This window comes from Centruroides vittatus, unplaced genomic scaffold, assembly GCF_030686945.1.
Source record: "Centruroides vittatus isolate TY-2023 unplaced genomic scaffold, ASM3068694v2 contig_3039, whole genome shotgun sequence".
Classification (NCBI taxonomy): domain Eukaryota; kingdom Metazoa; phylum Arthropoda; class Arachnida; order Scorpiones; family Buthidae; genus Centruroides; species Centruroides vittatus.
The window spans coordinates 239,486-255,288 of record NW_027121950.1 but is presented as its reverse complement, the minus strand read 5'-3'; the positions used below and the strand labels follow the sequence as shown (position 1 = coordinate 255,288).

Genomic DNA, 15,803 nt, shown 5'->3' with positions numbered 1-15,803 from the left:
TCTTCCATCTGTCAAACAGCTTAGATCTTCTGAAACAAATTCCCCGTTCTTTGAGGAGAAATACTCTTCTAATGATTCTGATATCTCATTGTATTTTGTAAATGTTGTGTCATTAAGAAAATTTTGAAATTGAAACAAGTAATAATCATAAGATGCTAAGTTAGGAGAATAAAGATGACTTATTGCTTTTCAGTGCATTTTACTCAATTTTTACTGCGTACTCAAAGATGTTTGAGGTCGAGCGTTATCGTGATGAAAAATAATACCCTTCCTATTTGTTAGTATTGGACGCTTTTCCTTAATTGCATTACACAGCCATTGTAGCTGTTCGCAATACGTGTCTGTACTAATGGTTTCTCCAGGTAAAAGCAGCACATAGAGAATGGGATCCTTTTGATCTTATTAAATACACAGCATGCTTTTTTTGGAGATTGTTGGTGCAGGTTTCTCTGGCTAACAATACGCTCTTTTCTAAAAAAGTATTGTATCTTATCTATTTTTCGTCCCTGTCATCAATCTCCAAATGTGGCTCAAAATGGTGTGAAAGAAGTGAATTAGAGATTCTTAAACGGTCGACTAAATTTCTATCAGAAAGCTCATGTGACAGCCATCTTGAGTACTTAAGTTTAAATCCTAGCTGGTGTATACAGCGTGTTCAACGATGGTTGATTGCGCTGCATCTAGCTTCTTTGAAAGATCACGTGTTGTTACAAAGACTTTTAATTCCATACAGAGATCACCATTATCAATAGTGGATTTCCTTCCTCTATCAGGTTCATTTTCCATGCTACAATCGCCTGTTTAAAACTTCTTAAATCGTCTTTGCATTCAAAAACATCATTAAATCCAAAACATTACGCAAATTTTTAGTTGCAATATTTGCATTGTTAGCTTTTTGAAACCCAAAGTGACGTAAATAACTCTGTATAATCTTTATTTTGAATTTCTCTGTCGAAATACCGCTGCCATCTCCAGTTTACTCTCTTTATTTTAGTACACTTAACAGTTTTCCAGACGGCATAATAAGAGTTTCTTTCATAAGCAAATAAGTAAAAACATAATTTTTAACTAAAAAATTCGACATTATTTTCCAATCAACCTGATAGTATTTTATATTTTTAAAAAATTCGTATTAATTTACTACTTATTTAAATACTAAAGATAAATATTTTTACTTTTTTTAGACATTTTAATTTATTTTATCTATCAACCCTTTTTATAGATTTATTTTTTAACTTCAAAGTGTAAAGACATTAGAAAGAGAAGAGCTAATTTACTGTTAAGAATAGCAGATTAACAAAAGAATTATTGTGTCAAGAAGACATTTAGAGAAAGCACATTTATTTTTTTTTTTTCATTTTTTTTAATCATAAAAGAAAAATTGACAAAATGCCAAATTGCATTTGGCACTCTATCAATTTGTTTGGTTTCTTTCGAGTATTTTCTAGTAAATCCACAAAATGAAATTTCAAAAGCGACAAATGTTTCGTCAATAACAGTGTCGATCTATCTGTCAAAAAAATAAAAAGTCAAAAGGAATAATACAAAAAAAATTAAATTTAATTTTATTGAGGAATTTAAAGATTTTACTTCTTTAAATTATGGCTTTCATAACTTAAAGTAAATCCGCTTGTGTCGACAATAGCGACATACGGTACCCTTATACAAGATAAATTCAAAGAAATATAGAGTGGCTTCAGAAGTTATTTAACAGAAATATATAGTAATCTAATACAATAAAAATATACATCGACCGAATTTTTGAGATATCCTAATATATATATATATATATATATATATATATATATATATATATATTTATATCAAATCAATAATGTTAAGATGATAACTCGTATTTATTAAAACAGCATGAAAAAATATGAAGGAGAGAACCTTACGTCGAATTTTGCATTGAAGACAACATTGTTATCATTGAATCGCATTAATATTAAACACTGAAACTCGTGTATTAAACATTACCATATATAACTGTTATTGCTTGAGCTACTTCGGTTCAACGTCACACTCGATTTATTTCAGAGGTAAACAAATGCTGGCGCTAAATCAAGGTTTGATCAACAAAATTTAAAGAGAAAAATGTTAGCGTGTTTTCTTACAAAATCTCTCTTCACTGAACACAACCAGAGGCTGCTAAAATTGATTTTGTTCCTCTGGGTATAAGGAAGGACCTTCTAAGAAAACATCAAAAAAAATTTTTTTCTGATTTTTTTATTTTTATTTACTAATAAATATTCTAAGAATTTCTAAGTATATTTATTCATTCAATAATACTATTTTTCATATTCTTTATTACTATTCATTGGTTTATGACGGTTTTTGAGCCTCTAATATCCTTAAAAATCAAACTATTTAAGAAATTTGACTCAACATTTAATCTAATAATATAACGAAAATTTTTTAAAAAATAATTAGATTTCGGATTGATACTATTGACAAAATCAGTTAAATTCTCATTCAACAGATGGCGACACTATTTGCATAATATAATATCTTTTATTTCTATTTTCAAGTGAAATTTCATTATCATTAGTAACAAAAATATTTTATGTTAATGCTTTGCCCAAATAAAAAGAGGTTTAACAGGCCCCAGGCATAAAGGGATAACAAAACTGAATTTTGATTTTAGTTTTCAAATGCTGTCTACACTGCTTAATCACAATAATGAAATCTTAGCAATAGTCATAACATTATGAAATATCTGTAAATTAATAAATGAAAAATAAGTGAAGTATTCACTTTAATTATTAGCTTATCTCTGTTTTTTAAGGTTAAATTATCAAATTAATTAAAGAACAACGCTTAATATAAGTATACAGAGTGAAATTATAGGAGTACTTATGCTAATCTTTGTCTTTGTTTATGCTTTAAAAGCATAAACAAAGATTAACATAAAGATAAAGCGTGGTGCTGAGGAATGAGGAACGAATTTGAGTTATTTTGATTGTAGGGACTCGCATTCAGCGTAAAATTGCTAAAAAATTTAACAGGCTCATCCAGATTTTCTATCAATCATACACAGATCTGAATGCACCCTGTTAAACTCTTAAGTCACTTCTCACTGACTGCGAATCTTCACCGTCAAAATAACTTGTATTCGTTCCACCTTACTCTGTGCAGTACGTTGTTTATACTTTTATAGGTAAACCTACAGACAGAGCCATTGAAAACTTCTATGGGTCCCGAGTGTAGAGTGGACTCTTTTTGTCATTTTTTTAACAAATGAAATACGTAAAATGTTTTTTATTAATAAAAAGCAGTCTTAAAAATTTATATTTTTTGTTATTTTTACTAATATTAATTTTATAAGAGTAGTAACCAGTACGGGCCTCTTAAGTTTCTTCCTCTCGATGACTCTTTCTATAGATACTCCTGCGACTTTAGACTTATGGAGCACCATATTCCACATATTTAAGCAAAGAAACAGTGAATAATAAATTATGCTTACTTAATTCATAAGTATATTTTTGCATAATTTACTATTTGTTTGGTAGTAAAACATCCTTTAATACTCCTTCGATAATATTATGGTACGTCTAGGAATGCTTTAGAACATACTAATTATAGATTTTGGCATGAAATGTTCTAATAAAAGTTAACTTAATCGCTTAATTAGTATACAAATATCTTATTTTAACAATATTTTACATATTACAATAAACATTTTTGTTTAATTTTTACGAATTAAACATTTATTGTATTAAAATTTGTTATCAAAATGTTAGGAAACATTTGATCTAATTTATGCCAAAGGATTTCTGATCAAATGCGTAATTACAATTGTTAAACTAACATTTTGCATCATTGTTCAGCACTCACATAAGAATCGTACCAGCAGGTTTCCTTCAAACCATCTTCCACTTCGTCAGTTTTAACGTCCTCTTCGTATTCCGATAAATGCAGCATTCTTCGATATTGTGATGCACATTTCTTCTCGTCTGTCGATACGTTTTTAAAGCAATTAGCAAATCTCAAGTAATCTAAAAAAAATAAGAAAAACGTAATATTCAGGAAAAAGGTAAATTCTTCATTATTTAAATCTGTTATACTAGAAAAATTGTAACCACAACACAATACTGTAGCTAATTTGTCTATTCTCTTCACAATATTATAACGCATATAAGGGCCAAATTTAGTCAAATTAAACAAGGCTCTAACCTAACCTCATACCATGAGGTTAGGTTAGAGCCTCATATTACGATTTAAGCCTTAATTTTTTAAATTTATTATTTTTCGAAGGGGAGAAACTCATAAGTTACAGCCGCAAGAAGTTTAAATCCGTCTCTGTTGTACTGTACACAATATTGTGATTAAATAAATTTATATACAAAATATTAAAATACAAACAATGTAAATTAATTTTATAATTGTATAAATGATTATTTGTAACAGAACTCTATTGAAAATAACAAGAAAAAAACATTATTACTTTTGTTTCTTCTTGAAATTAGATAAATAAGGTTTCATTTACAAATTGTATCACGACTTTACAGAGGAAAAGAGATGGAAAAAAATTCAGTTAGCTGCTAGTTTGACTAAAGTACTTTGTATGCAGTCTCGTGGGAAATCTACTTTTATGCCACACCTTAATTGAAACATGAAGAAACGTCAACTCGCTGTTATACAAAATACTTCTAGAGATTTCGTTATTGTTTGGAAAAACGTCAATTTATGAATATTTTATCAAGTTTTGCAAAATAAAATGTTTATTTAATTTAATAGTTGCATTATTTACTAAATTATAATTTTAGTTTATTTTTATTCATTTTTTATAGAAATATTACTTTAATATAATCTAATCTTTAAAGACGTTAGTTTGCTTGATAGTTCTTTATACATTTCGACACGTTTGAGCAAATGCAATGGACCTTTTCAGCGATCATCTTCTCATCCAGGAGGCGGTCAACGACTACTTTTGGTCGAATTAACTTCAATCCCGCCATCAAAAGGATCCTTTCTATCTGATCAGCGAGATGATAGCATTTTCGAATGAGAAAATTACCCTCGAGCACAAAATATGATTTTAGGGGTTTTCGAAGGTGAAAAGTTTAAATATTTGGTTCATTTTTCGCGAAATTTGATTGGTTGGCCGATTACCACTTCATATTCGGCTGTGAATGGTACTGTACGTTAGAAAATATTTGATGTTCTTTAGCCTCCAAATCTGATTGTTCATTTGTTTTTATTGTTGTAATATGAATTTAAATAAGATGATTTGTTTTTTCCCATTTTTCAAAGTACATTTTGCCGTGTTTATTCTGTTTTGTTACATTTTTTTCTTATTATTAAGGAAGAGTGGAGCAAGAATAAGTGGTCACTTATTAAGAGATTAAAATATTTCTGGTTAGTAATTTTGGTCACATGATCACTAGTTATCTCCATTGTAACGTCAGTGATTTCAACTTCGACAACAGCCTGAATTCGAAAAAACAAGTTAATGATAGACTAAAATAACCACATTCTTAATGTGATTTTCATTTTAATGTTTGCTGTGTTTACTATTCGCCCAGACATATCTGCTATTTTAATATATTTGTCAGAATTAACCATCATCTTATATAAACAATAAAGCCAGGATGGCAAATTACTACTAACATATTCTCAACTAGAAGACAAATACCAAATTTTGGATTCTTTACAATTCGTTTTCAATTCACAACACAAGAACATATGATGTTCCTGTGTGACAACGAATCTGTCTCCAAAATTTGATGTGACATAAATTGTGAATATATATTAAAATTTACATCTTATTTTGTCAAAAAAATTATGCTGTAACTCTTCATCAAATATCTAATGGCGGATACACAGTTGAGCACGTACACAAATGAGGTAAGATGAGACAGATGTCTCATTTTCCCTCAGGGTACAGACGAAAGACACCGACATGTCGAATTTGGAGCAAACCATTTTCTCTATTCGTTCAAAAAAAGATGGAAAATGGAGGAAATAAAATGCGACCATACTGAGCACATACCGAACACGAATTCTCTTTGATAGACTGACAGCTCGCTTGGCCCGGCTCGAGGCCATGTAACAAATAACTTGAGGCTATTTGCTGCATCTCTGATTCCTCAGACATACGTTCATATTAACACACTAACTAGGACCGAATTTGCATGTAAGCTAAGTAAGCTGCAGCTTAGGGCCTCGTGTTACGAGTTAAGGCAGTGTTTTCATTCTTTCTGGCATCCCAACTTGGTAATTTTTTTCCCCTCTGCATTCCCTACTTCTTTACCAATATATAATTTCGTACTTATAGCAATACACGTAAGAAGTATTATGAAGCTGCTCAGCGGTATCCTTAAAATTTCGTTGCGGCACCCCGATAGAAAGCCTTATATTTTTACCTTTATTATTATTTGGTGGGATTCTGAAGGACCTGTTACATGTTTTAGATTAAGGCCACAACAAATCTACGTCCAGTTCTGGGCCTCCCATGCCTTATTCGAGTGCATATCAGAAACTGAGACGTGATATATTGTACTACGACTTATACCTTTCTAAAAATCTTTAAACTTGTTAGAATATTTTAAACATTTTAATTAGAAAATTGTTACATACAAGATTTTAAATACTTTAATTTAATATTCTTTAGAATTTCTTGCATAAATGGAATGTTTGAATATGATATAATTAGTGCTTCCAACATAATGATACATACGGTATAGCGCTCGATACCATATGAATTGATCAAGATCATGCCGACCTTGATCGATTTGTAATGTAATTGAACTGGAAATCAAACTGTAACGATCGATTAAAAATTTATAATTTTAATTAATTCAAAATTATGAGAAACAATTCTTTTTATCTTTAAAAATAATCGATCTTCCATTCTCTCAGATAGATAACCTCTTACGCCGAATCAGCTCACTTTCCATCGACTTTATTCATAATATTCGAAGAATAAAAAAAAAAAAAATAAAAACATTACTCACCCCGATTATTTGCTAACTAGTTTAATTATTTCATAAAAGATGAGAGAATAATTTTATTTTCAGAACTTCGATTCATTAGATGGCTAATTTTATAATTTAAAGACCTCTAGAAAAGGAAATCATAATCGGCATTTTAACTTATAATTGAAGCATTAAACTTGTAGTAATGAGGGTAATAAGAGAGAGAAAACTCTTTTATTGATTCATTTTAATTGCCAGATATAATCTTAATGCGAGTTTTGTTGAACACTTCACTCCACTTTTGCAACTTATGACAAGTAAAGTTTGTCATAAGTTCCATAATAAAAACTTGCAAATTTCTTTCAATTTATCATAAATTGTTATCTTTATTTTCAAAAATTGAGAAAATTTATTAAAGAACATCATCTAAACCTCGAAAAAGAAAAAAAAATCAGGTCATAATAATATAAAAAATTTAAAAAAAATAGTTTTCTGGAAGAAAACTTTATTACCATTTTTTAAATATCATTTGAAACCATGTAACTGCTTATTTTTAGATTTAGAAATATGATAAAAATTTAAATTATTTTCTCAAGAATCAATAGCAAATTCAGTGTCCAAAACCGAGAAATATTTTTAAGATCTTAAGAATGGCTAACTGACTTTTGGATTACCTAGCATATTAATATTAAGTTTTCATCTAAAAATTGATATATTTTTTACATATTTACTTAATAAAATATTTAAGTTTCACCCATAAATCGTTATAACGATAACCCTCATCTTTCAGGAATTTTTAAAAATATTTAAATATTAATAAATAAATAAAAAATCATAAAGCTCACTTATCATTTTTAGAAAATTATTAAATTTTATTGGAGTTTTTTGAAATTATTTTATCATGTTTTTGCAAAAATAAGATTTAAAAATTACTGTGATATTAGAAAAAAAGAAAGAAAAATAACTTAAAAATTTTATGAAAATATAAAAAAAATTATTAATAATAATTTTTTGAAAAATATTAAGTTTATTGCCATAGTTAAATATTCATTAGTAATGTAATAATGTAACTGGAAAATTTATTATTAAATTTTTCAAAGTAATTGCAAAGAAATTTTTTTTTCAGGTCTTCAAACATTTTAATAATTAAAGTTGAAAACATATTTATATATTTTTTTATTTTTTAAATTCTTTTACGAGTAAAGATTACAACAAAAAACATTCAACCATAAAATAGAAACATAGAATATTCTAAAGAATTTTATATTATTACTTGTTTCGTTCGATACCATTTTCTGGTTTAATGAGTAAGGAAAATACTTGGGGTATTTCTTAATTTATTAAATTAGGAAAGAATAGACTTAAACAATGTAACATTATTTGAAAAGCCTTGAATGTTTTCTTGAATGTTACTGAAAAGTTCATAAATTTTAGTTTTATACAATGCTCAAGAGCTCAAGAATTCAGAAGATTCGAAGAGTATTTAGCTAAATTAGTTCATTTATGTGAAATTTTACTAAAGAAAAATGTACTAGAACCGATGTAAAGTAAGACTAGCTGATGTTGCAGTATAGTTTCCATCCCCTAGAGTAGTGACCTATCTAATTGTAATTAGTGTTATCTTGGGAATTAGCACGATTCGCTTTCTAAGTAATTAACCTTATCACTACTTCTGCCATTAGTCGAGACAATACAACAGAAATAATACGTTACTTTTAAAAAGATTTGACAAAATAATAGAAAATTTATAAAACAACAAACAAACCATTTTAAAATTTTATGCATTTTTATAATTAATTTTTATAAAATTAACGTCGAATTCTCGTAATTTGAACCATAAGGATCATTAGAATCAAGGACCTTCCATTAATTACATGTACAGTACAGTTTAAGGGAGGGATTTGCGGAAAGTACAGCATTGTACACGGTGGGGGAGGCATTGTATACGTGAATTTTTTTGCTTTTTTCGGTGTAGTAGCATACCAATTTGTTCTTATAAGCCTACTTACTAATCCTATGAGTACACTACCAGTCGGAAAATATTTGCAGAACTTTATTTCTTTAATGCTAGGTAATCTGTGAACTATTATACAGGTAATTAAAGGGGAAAATGTGTACAAAGATGTATGTTTAGTACATCTTTGTTGTGTACAAAGATGTACGTTTGGTACATCTTTGTACACAAAAAAGAGGAAAAGGATAAAAAAATGGCTCAAATACTGTATACGCAATTAATGAACGACTCCCAAAGAAGAAATTATTAACAGAATTTTTGAACTTCATTCGACTTCTAATGACTCGAAACTGAATTTTTTAAATAAAATATTTGAAAATTGATTAAAATGTTTTAATTATAACTCGAAACGATTTACAAATTTTAAGTTTTGTGAAGGGAGAATGAGGCAGCAACAAATAGAATATAGGAAAATTTATACATTACTCTATGAGTATACCTCAATTATAATGCTACTTGAAATTCTGAATGTAACGACTTTATTACGTGAGAGCATTTCCTTACTAGTCAAGTAATTTCCTATATCATGTAATCAAATTCAATAGTAAATTATTCGTATAATCCTATCCAAGAACAAATGGCACCAAAGATAAATTGAACAAACTGCTTATTCATGCTACTACATTAGGTTATTAGCTAAAATAAACACTAAAGCCTTTCCTAATATTTATGCATTAACAACAAAGGTTAATTAATAATGAACAAGAGGTAATTACGAAATTTGTTTTACTAAATAACCACGTACTGTATGTGAAAAAATTATATGAAATTAATTTCTATTTATTATTTCATCTTCAAATTGTACTAAACGTTTTCATTTATTATTGCTTTTTTATAAAGAAAACATTCTTTCATTTTATCTCTAAAAAATTGCTATAAAAATGTATTGCTTTATCTAATTTCCGTTCTAAAAATTTTTATATAAAGTGTATTGCACTTTATAACTTTATAAGTTAATCTTTTAAAAAACAATTCTTAAGAGTAATGAACTTAATATAAGACTTTTTAAGCAAGGATATTAGAGAAAACAATATAATTTATGAAAGAATTTTTCTATAATTAAATTTAGAATAATCTAAAAAATTCGTTTATATAAGTACAGGTACTGTATATTGTATTTTCTAAATTTATTCTAAAAAAATTCTAAAATTGTTTTCTCTGAATTCCATTTAAAATACTCCTATATAAAGTGTTTAATTTTAATTCTAAAAAATTGGTTTATAGAGTATTCTAAATTTATCTCTGAAAACTTCTTATGCAAAATGTATTGGTATTTTATTCTTTTAAATATACGTTTATAATGAGCATTCTCTTTATAATTTTATTTTCAAAAAATCTTTTGTAAAATAAACCGCTCTTTCTAATTCCTTTTAATTCTTTATAATATATAATAAACCTTATATATATAATAAAATAAAATATATATATATAAATTTTTGTAATATAATAATAATAAATATAACACTACAATTTTATTTCTAAAAAAGATCCTTTTATAGGCCTAAATCTCCAATTTATATTGTGAAAAAGTCATATATAAAATATATGTTTTTAATAATTTTAATAATAAAAAATTCGTTTAATTACGCTAATAAACTTATTTGTAGACAATTTCTCTTCTTTAATTAATTCTTTATAATATTCTTATATAAAATAGTTTAATTTAATTTTTTTTAAACAATTCTTAACGTATACTCCTGTTTATAAATTTAATTTATTAAAAAAATAGTTTATAAAATAAGTTGCTATTTTTAATTTTGAATCTAAAAAAATTCAATTATAGATATATATTATTCTTTCTAAACTTATTTTTAAAACATTTCCTTTATAAAATTTATTGTTCTTTGTATTTCTAAAATCTTTTTCTATAAAACAATACTATTGTTCTCCCTAATCTCATTTCTAAAACATTTCTTATATAAAATTCTCTGATTGCTAATGCTAATTTTATTATTTAAGAAGTTTTTTTTTATAATAACTTCTAAAGATTCTTTATATAAATTTAATCATTTAAAAAAATATATTTTAGATTAACTACATAAAGTTATTTTCTAAAGTGAAAAAAATACCTATCGGTTTCTCTAATTTACTTTACATTTCTTTATATACATACACACATACAAGGTTAATAAAATATTAAATATAATTAAATATGTATATATATTTAATTATATTTAATAACGATCGAATTTTACTTTTGTCAATATTTACATACCAAAAAGTCAATTTTTTAAATCTCCATTTGCTTTTAATTAATTATATATTCTTACTAACTTAATCAAAAGTGGCTAATATTGACTTTTATGTAATTCTAATCGTTCATTGATGCTATAAATCTAAGTCAAAACTCTCAAAATTAATTATTATCTGAATGATTTTGAATTTTCTTAATATATTTATCTCCTTTAACTCTGTTTAGCATCAAATTTCCTTACTTTATTTTTAATTTTATTTCAAAATTTTGTTTAAAAATTTACGTGAAACTAGAAGAATATATGGGGAAAAATTCGATATCATTATAAAGCTAGAAATATTTTATAATTTTAAAAAGTAAATATTTTGGAATATTAAAGTGGGAAATATCAATTTTAAAATGATAAAAATATCAAATTTCTAGATTTAATGTGAGATTAACCTATATTAATTTACTCGTTTATGTGTAAAAACTAATTTTAGTAATCAAATTTACAGCTTTTAGATTGATTTATTAAAGAATTTCTGATTAATCAATTAAATGTAATTGACTTAAGCTATGTTAATCTGCTCGTTTTGTCTATAAGTTTATAATATTTAATTGTTTAATCTAAAACTTCTTTAATAACACAGAAATTAGATTAATAAAGTTTGTTTTTAGATGTATAATGGGTTTATGGGTTTAGACTATTTAATTAAGATAAAAAAAAGTTTTAATCGATTAATCTAGGAATTTCTAAAAAGTTAATTTAAAAAAGTTAACAATTTATATCTTATTTATAAGAAATGCAAATGTTAAGTTATTATAATATTTAATTTTTTTTAATTTTAAAAGTTTTAATTAATTAATATAAATACTGAAAAAATTAAATAAGTACAGAATCTTGCATGCTTTAAAACATATAGACCATTGGTTTTCAACATTATTGAGCTAGTGGCCAATAACAACATAATTTCAAATATTTTGTAGAAAAATGTTCTTTTATATATACATATGGCGTAAAAATATACAAATAATATTTAAAAAACTATTTAGAAATAGAGTTCTCTGTCTACTACTTATATAGGGCCTAGTTTATGCTTCTGAAGTTTCACATTTAAAAGACCTCAAAAACATTTGCTTCAAATAATCCATTTCATTTCTTGTATATTTTAAATAACTTTTTTTGTCACATTTTATTACTTAAAAAATATAATATATATATTTTAACACTGATTTGTATTGGATCCTCAATAAGGTACGTGGCATTGATTTTCTCGATCTCTAAGAGACCTTAAAAAAACTAAATACCTGATAAATTCTTTTAAAAATTTATTTTATTTTTTATATCAAATACATATATCTTTTTATTTTTGTAATTAAATTTTCCTGTTTTTCTTTAAAAACTTAAATATATCTTTGATTTTCTAAGTTTTGTAACGGATATTAAATTTATTTTGATACAATTTCATTATATGAATACAATAAAATTAATTTTATCTAAAAAATCTTTTCATTGTTTGTTTTAAGGTAATTGGAGGGAAAAAAAGTTTTTTTTCCATTTTTTTCTGATGGATAATTAGATTTATTGTAAAAAACAATTCAGTATTTTAAAATTTTAATTTACGTATTGAATGATATATTTATAGTTTTAAGCTTATTTTTTGTATTATTGTCTAGTTTTTAAAAGAAATTTTTAAAAATTAATTCTATTTATCAATTTATTTTAAATTTTTTTCACGTATCTGTTTGAAAAATAAATACGTGAAATAATATTCAGACTTTTTATATTTATTTTGAATTTTTAATTAAGAATATATACACATTTAACATTTTGCAAGATTACCTTCCATATTTTTATTTATAATTTACGTATGTATTGATGTCATTTTGACGTCATTACATACGTAAATTATGAGTAAAAATATGAATATATTTTAAATTTTTAATTTATTATATATTTTATTAAAACATTTATTATAAATTATGAGTAAATTATTATTATTAATCTCATTTATACAAATTAACATAGGGCAATTATAAATAAATTATGTCCTAAGGCTATTTGATGTAAAAAGAATATAATTACATTATTAAAAAACGAAAATGTAAAAAATTGTTTACATCATTATAGTTACTATATAGTTTATAATTATATGCTCTGCAGTAATGATATGTGTATATGTACAGTACATATATATGTAAAATGATCCTAGCCAATTCTAGTACATATATATTTAATAATAATAATATTATTATTATAAAATATTATTTAGTATTATATATAAAAATATAATACTATACAATAGAATATTAACAATAACAACAATAAAATATAACAAGGAACGGTGATTTTTTATTCTTTACAGTAATCATTAAAACGTTAAAATATCATTATATGTATGATATTTCAAATTTTAATCATTATAAAAAACCATTCTTAAATATTCAAATTAATATTTTTATTTGCAAAAAATCAATTAAAAAAAGAAATAAAATAAAGAAAAGCTCTTACTATCTTGTATATTTCCAGAAACACAAAGATCTTTGATAACGTTTCTTGATCCAGAAACAACAGAATCGAGTAAACGTCTTTGAGTAGTAGAAAAACATTTTTTACTATGATTTTCCACGCAGTAGAAGCCTTCTTTAAGCTGCCTAAAAATAAAATTATCATACAGATGAATTTCAGATAAGTATCGTAACAAATTCATTATAATTTATGTTACTCTAGAGTTAAAAAAAAAACGAGCTGAAAATCTTGTTAATTTTAAACGAAAAACGCATGCTAATAATATTTAATATCTTCACGAAACGTTAAATTAATGGAAATGAAAGCAATAAAATCAATTTATATAACTTATGTGACAGTTTAGTCAAGTGAATTTAAAATCCAGTGGAACAGAAAGAGAAGTTGGTGCATTTAAAGATAAGAAAGTAGAAGTGTGTTAAAGTATGAAATAAACACCACACATCAAGCGAATATAGTTTTCTTCGTTTCTTCTCTGGAGACATTCTTATCAGCACTCACGTCTCACGAAGTTTAGATTTTTACAATGCACTTCTAGAAACTAAGCTTCAATTCGAGTATTATCTTTTTCTTTTTAAAGTTATGTGAATGGTGTAAAAAATAAAATTTGTGAAAAGAATTTAAACTATCGTTAATCTGACTGACTAAATTTAGCATTAAAGTTATGAAAAATGGAAATTCTACGGTATCAATTCTTCATTCTAATGTGATATAGAATTATTGCTAAGAGCGATGTAGAACGTGTGAATTGTTTCTCTATAATTAGTGCTTAAAGTGCTATAGAATTAACGAATTAGCGTTGTAAAATTTATAAATTAATGGTAGATAATTAATGCTTAAAGCGCTAGAAAGTTCGTGTGAAATGCCAAAGAAACAGTTGCAAAAACCTACTGTTAATCAAGTTTCTTTAACTGCAAGATCTTATCGTGAAAGATCCTATTTTGTTATTTACTTTATTTAAATTATTTCATTACAATATTCTTTTGTATATAAGTTCTTTACGATTTTAATTGGTTCCGTTCAGTCAGCGTAAAGAATCATTGGTTTTGGAAAGATGCCATTCTTTCACAATAGATCTTTCGCTTCAGCAAGGCGTTAATCTCCTATCAATAGAAACATCGTCAGAGGTGCTTGACACCAGAACCAACTAATGCATTATCCAGTACTTCCTGAAGCTCGAAAACTGAGTGAAATTCGAAACGACAATTGCTTCGCTTCCTGAATCACTCTAAAATCCCTCAACCTACTTCTACTTGTTTCCTGTAACATTCATTATTCTGTCACTCACTCCACTTTAAATTATGAAGATTGAAATCTGCAAAGAATCTAATTAAAACTAACTATATTTATAACTTTTAAGTGTCTATTCTTTAATTGGAGGAAATTAGTTTTACTTTATAGTCTCTTTTCTTTAATTAAACTTAGTACTAACTTTGTCAGGTTGTAAATTCTTATTCCTCTAAAGGATCTGATAGACGCACCACTAACATTTTTAGTGTACAAAGTACTGTTTTATCTTAATCATTTTATAATTTAATTATACTTACTGACAGACATCCGAAAGTTCCTCTTTTGTAGTAGCAAATGCAAGTTTTTCGCTTTGAGTCACTGCTTGCAACGAATCCATACATTTTTGGAAATTCTCAGAAGAACAATTGAAACTTTTGCCATTACATTCTGAAAATTTCGTACAATCTTTCAAACATTTAATATGAAAAAAATTAAATAAAAACAATTTATATTATAATCTAAAAAATTATATTTAATATTTAATTTATGTTAATGAGATACAATTTCAAATACAAATGCACTGATTATTCAAATAATATATTGATCCTGTACTTAACTAAATTTTATATTTCAAACAATTTTTTTTAATTTAAAATTAAATGAAAAATTAAAGGTTAATACAGAATAAATTAATTTTTTAATGAAAAATATATTGAAATTTTTTACATAAATTAATTTTTGCATAACATGTAAAAGCCTCGTAACCAATAAAGTTTAAGAAGAGCGAGGCTCCTAGACTCTAACCTCATAGCGTGAAGCCTTAGGCAATAGATTATTAAGCTTATCTGTAAATCAGGTCCTGATTTTAGTATCTTAATAAAGTTTCTAAATAAAATTTCTCTGCAGAAAATAAGAAAATAAACTTAGAAATGATAT

The 15,803-nt window shown here is 25.6% G+C and overlaps 1 protein-coding gene across 2 annotated transcripts in view; it reads right to left on the bottom strand.

Annotated features, from left to right (window-relative positions):
• The window catches only part of LOC136972845 (uncharacterized), a 40,768-nt gene that overhangs the window by 4,425 nt on the left and 20,540 nt on the right, over nt 1–15,803 (bottom strand). Inside the window, exons 3-5 of one of the 2 annotated variants that reach the window (XM_067267480.1) lie at nt 15,185–15,314; nt 13,623–13,765; nt 3,851–3,998 (exon numbers count right to left, since the gene is read on the bottom strand). In XM_067267480.1, coding sequence (XP_067123581.1) covers nt 3,851–3,998; nt 13,623–13,765; nt 15,185–15,314 — 421 coding nt within the window. Of the gene's footprint in view, nt 1–3,837; nt 3,999–13,622; nt 13,766–15,184; nt 15,315–15,803 lie in introns of both variants that reach the window. The other variant, XM_067267481.1, reaches the window with a different exon arrangement.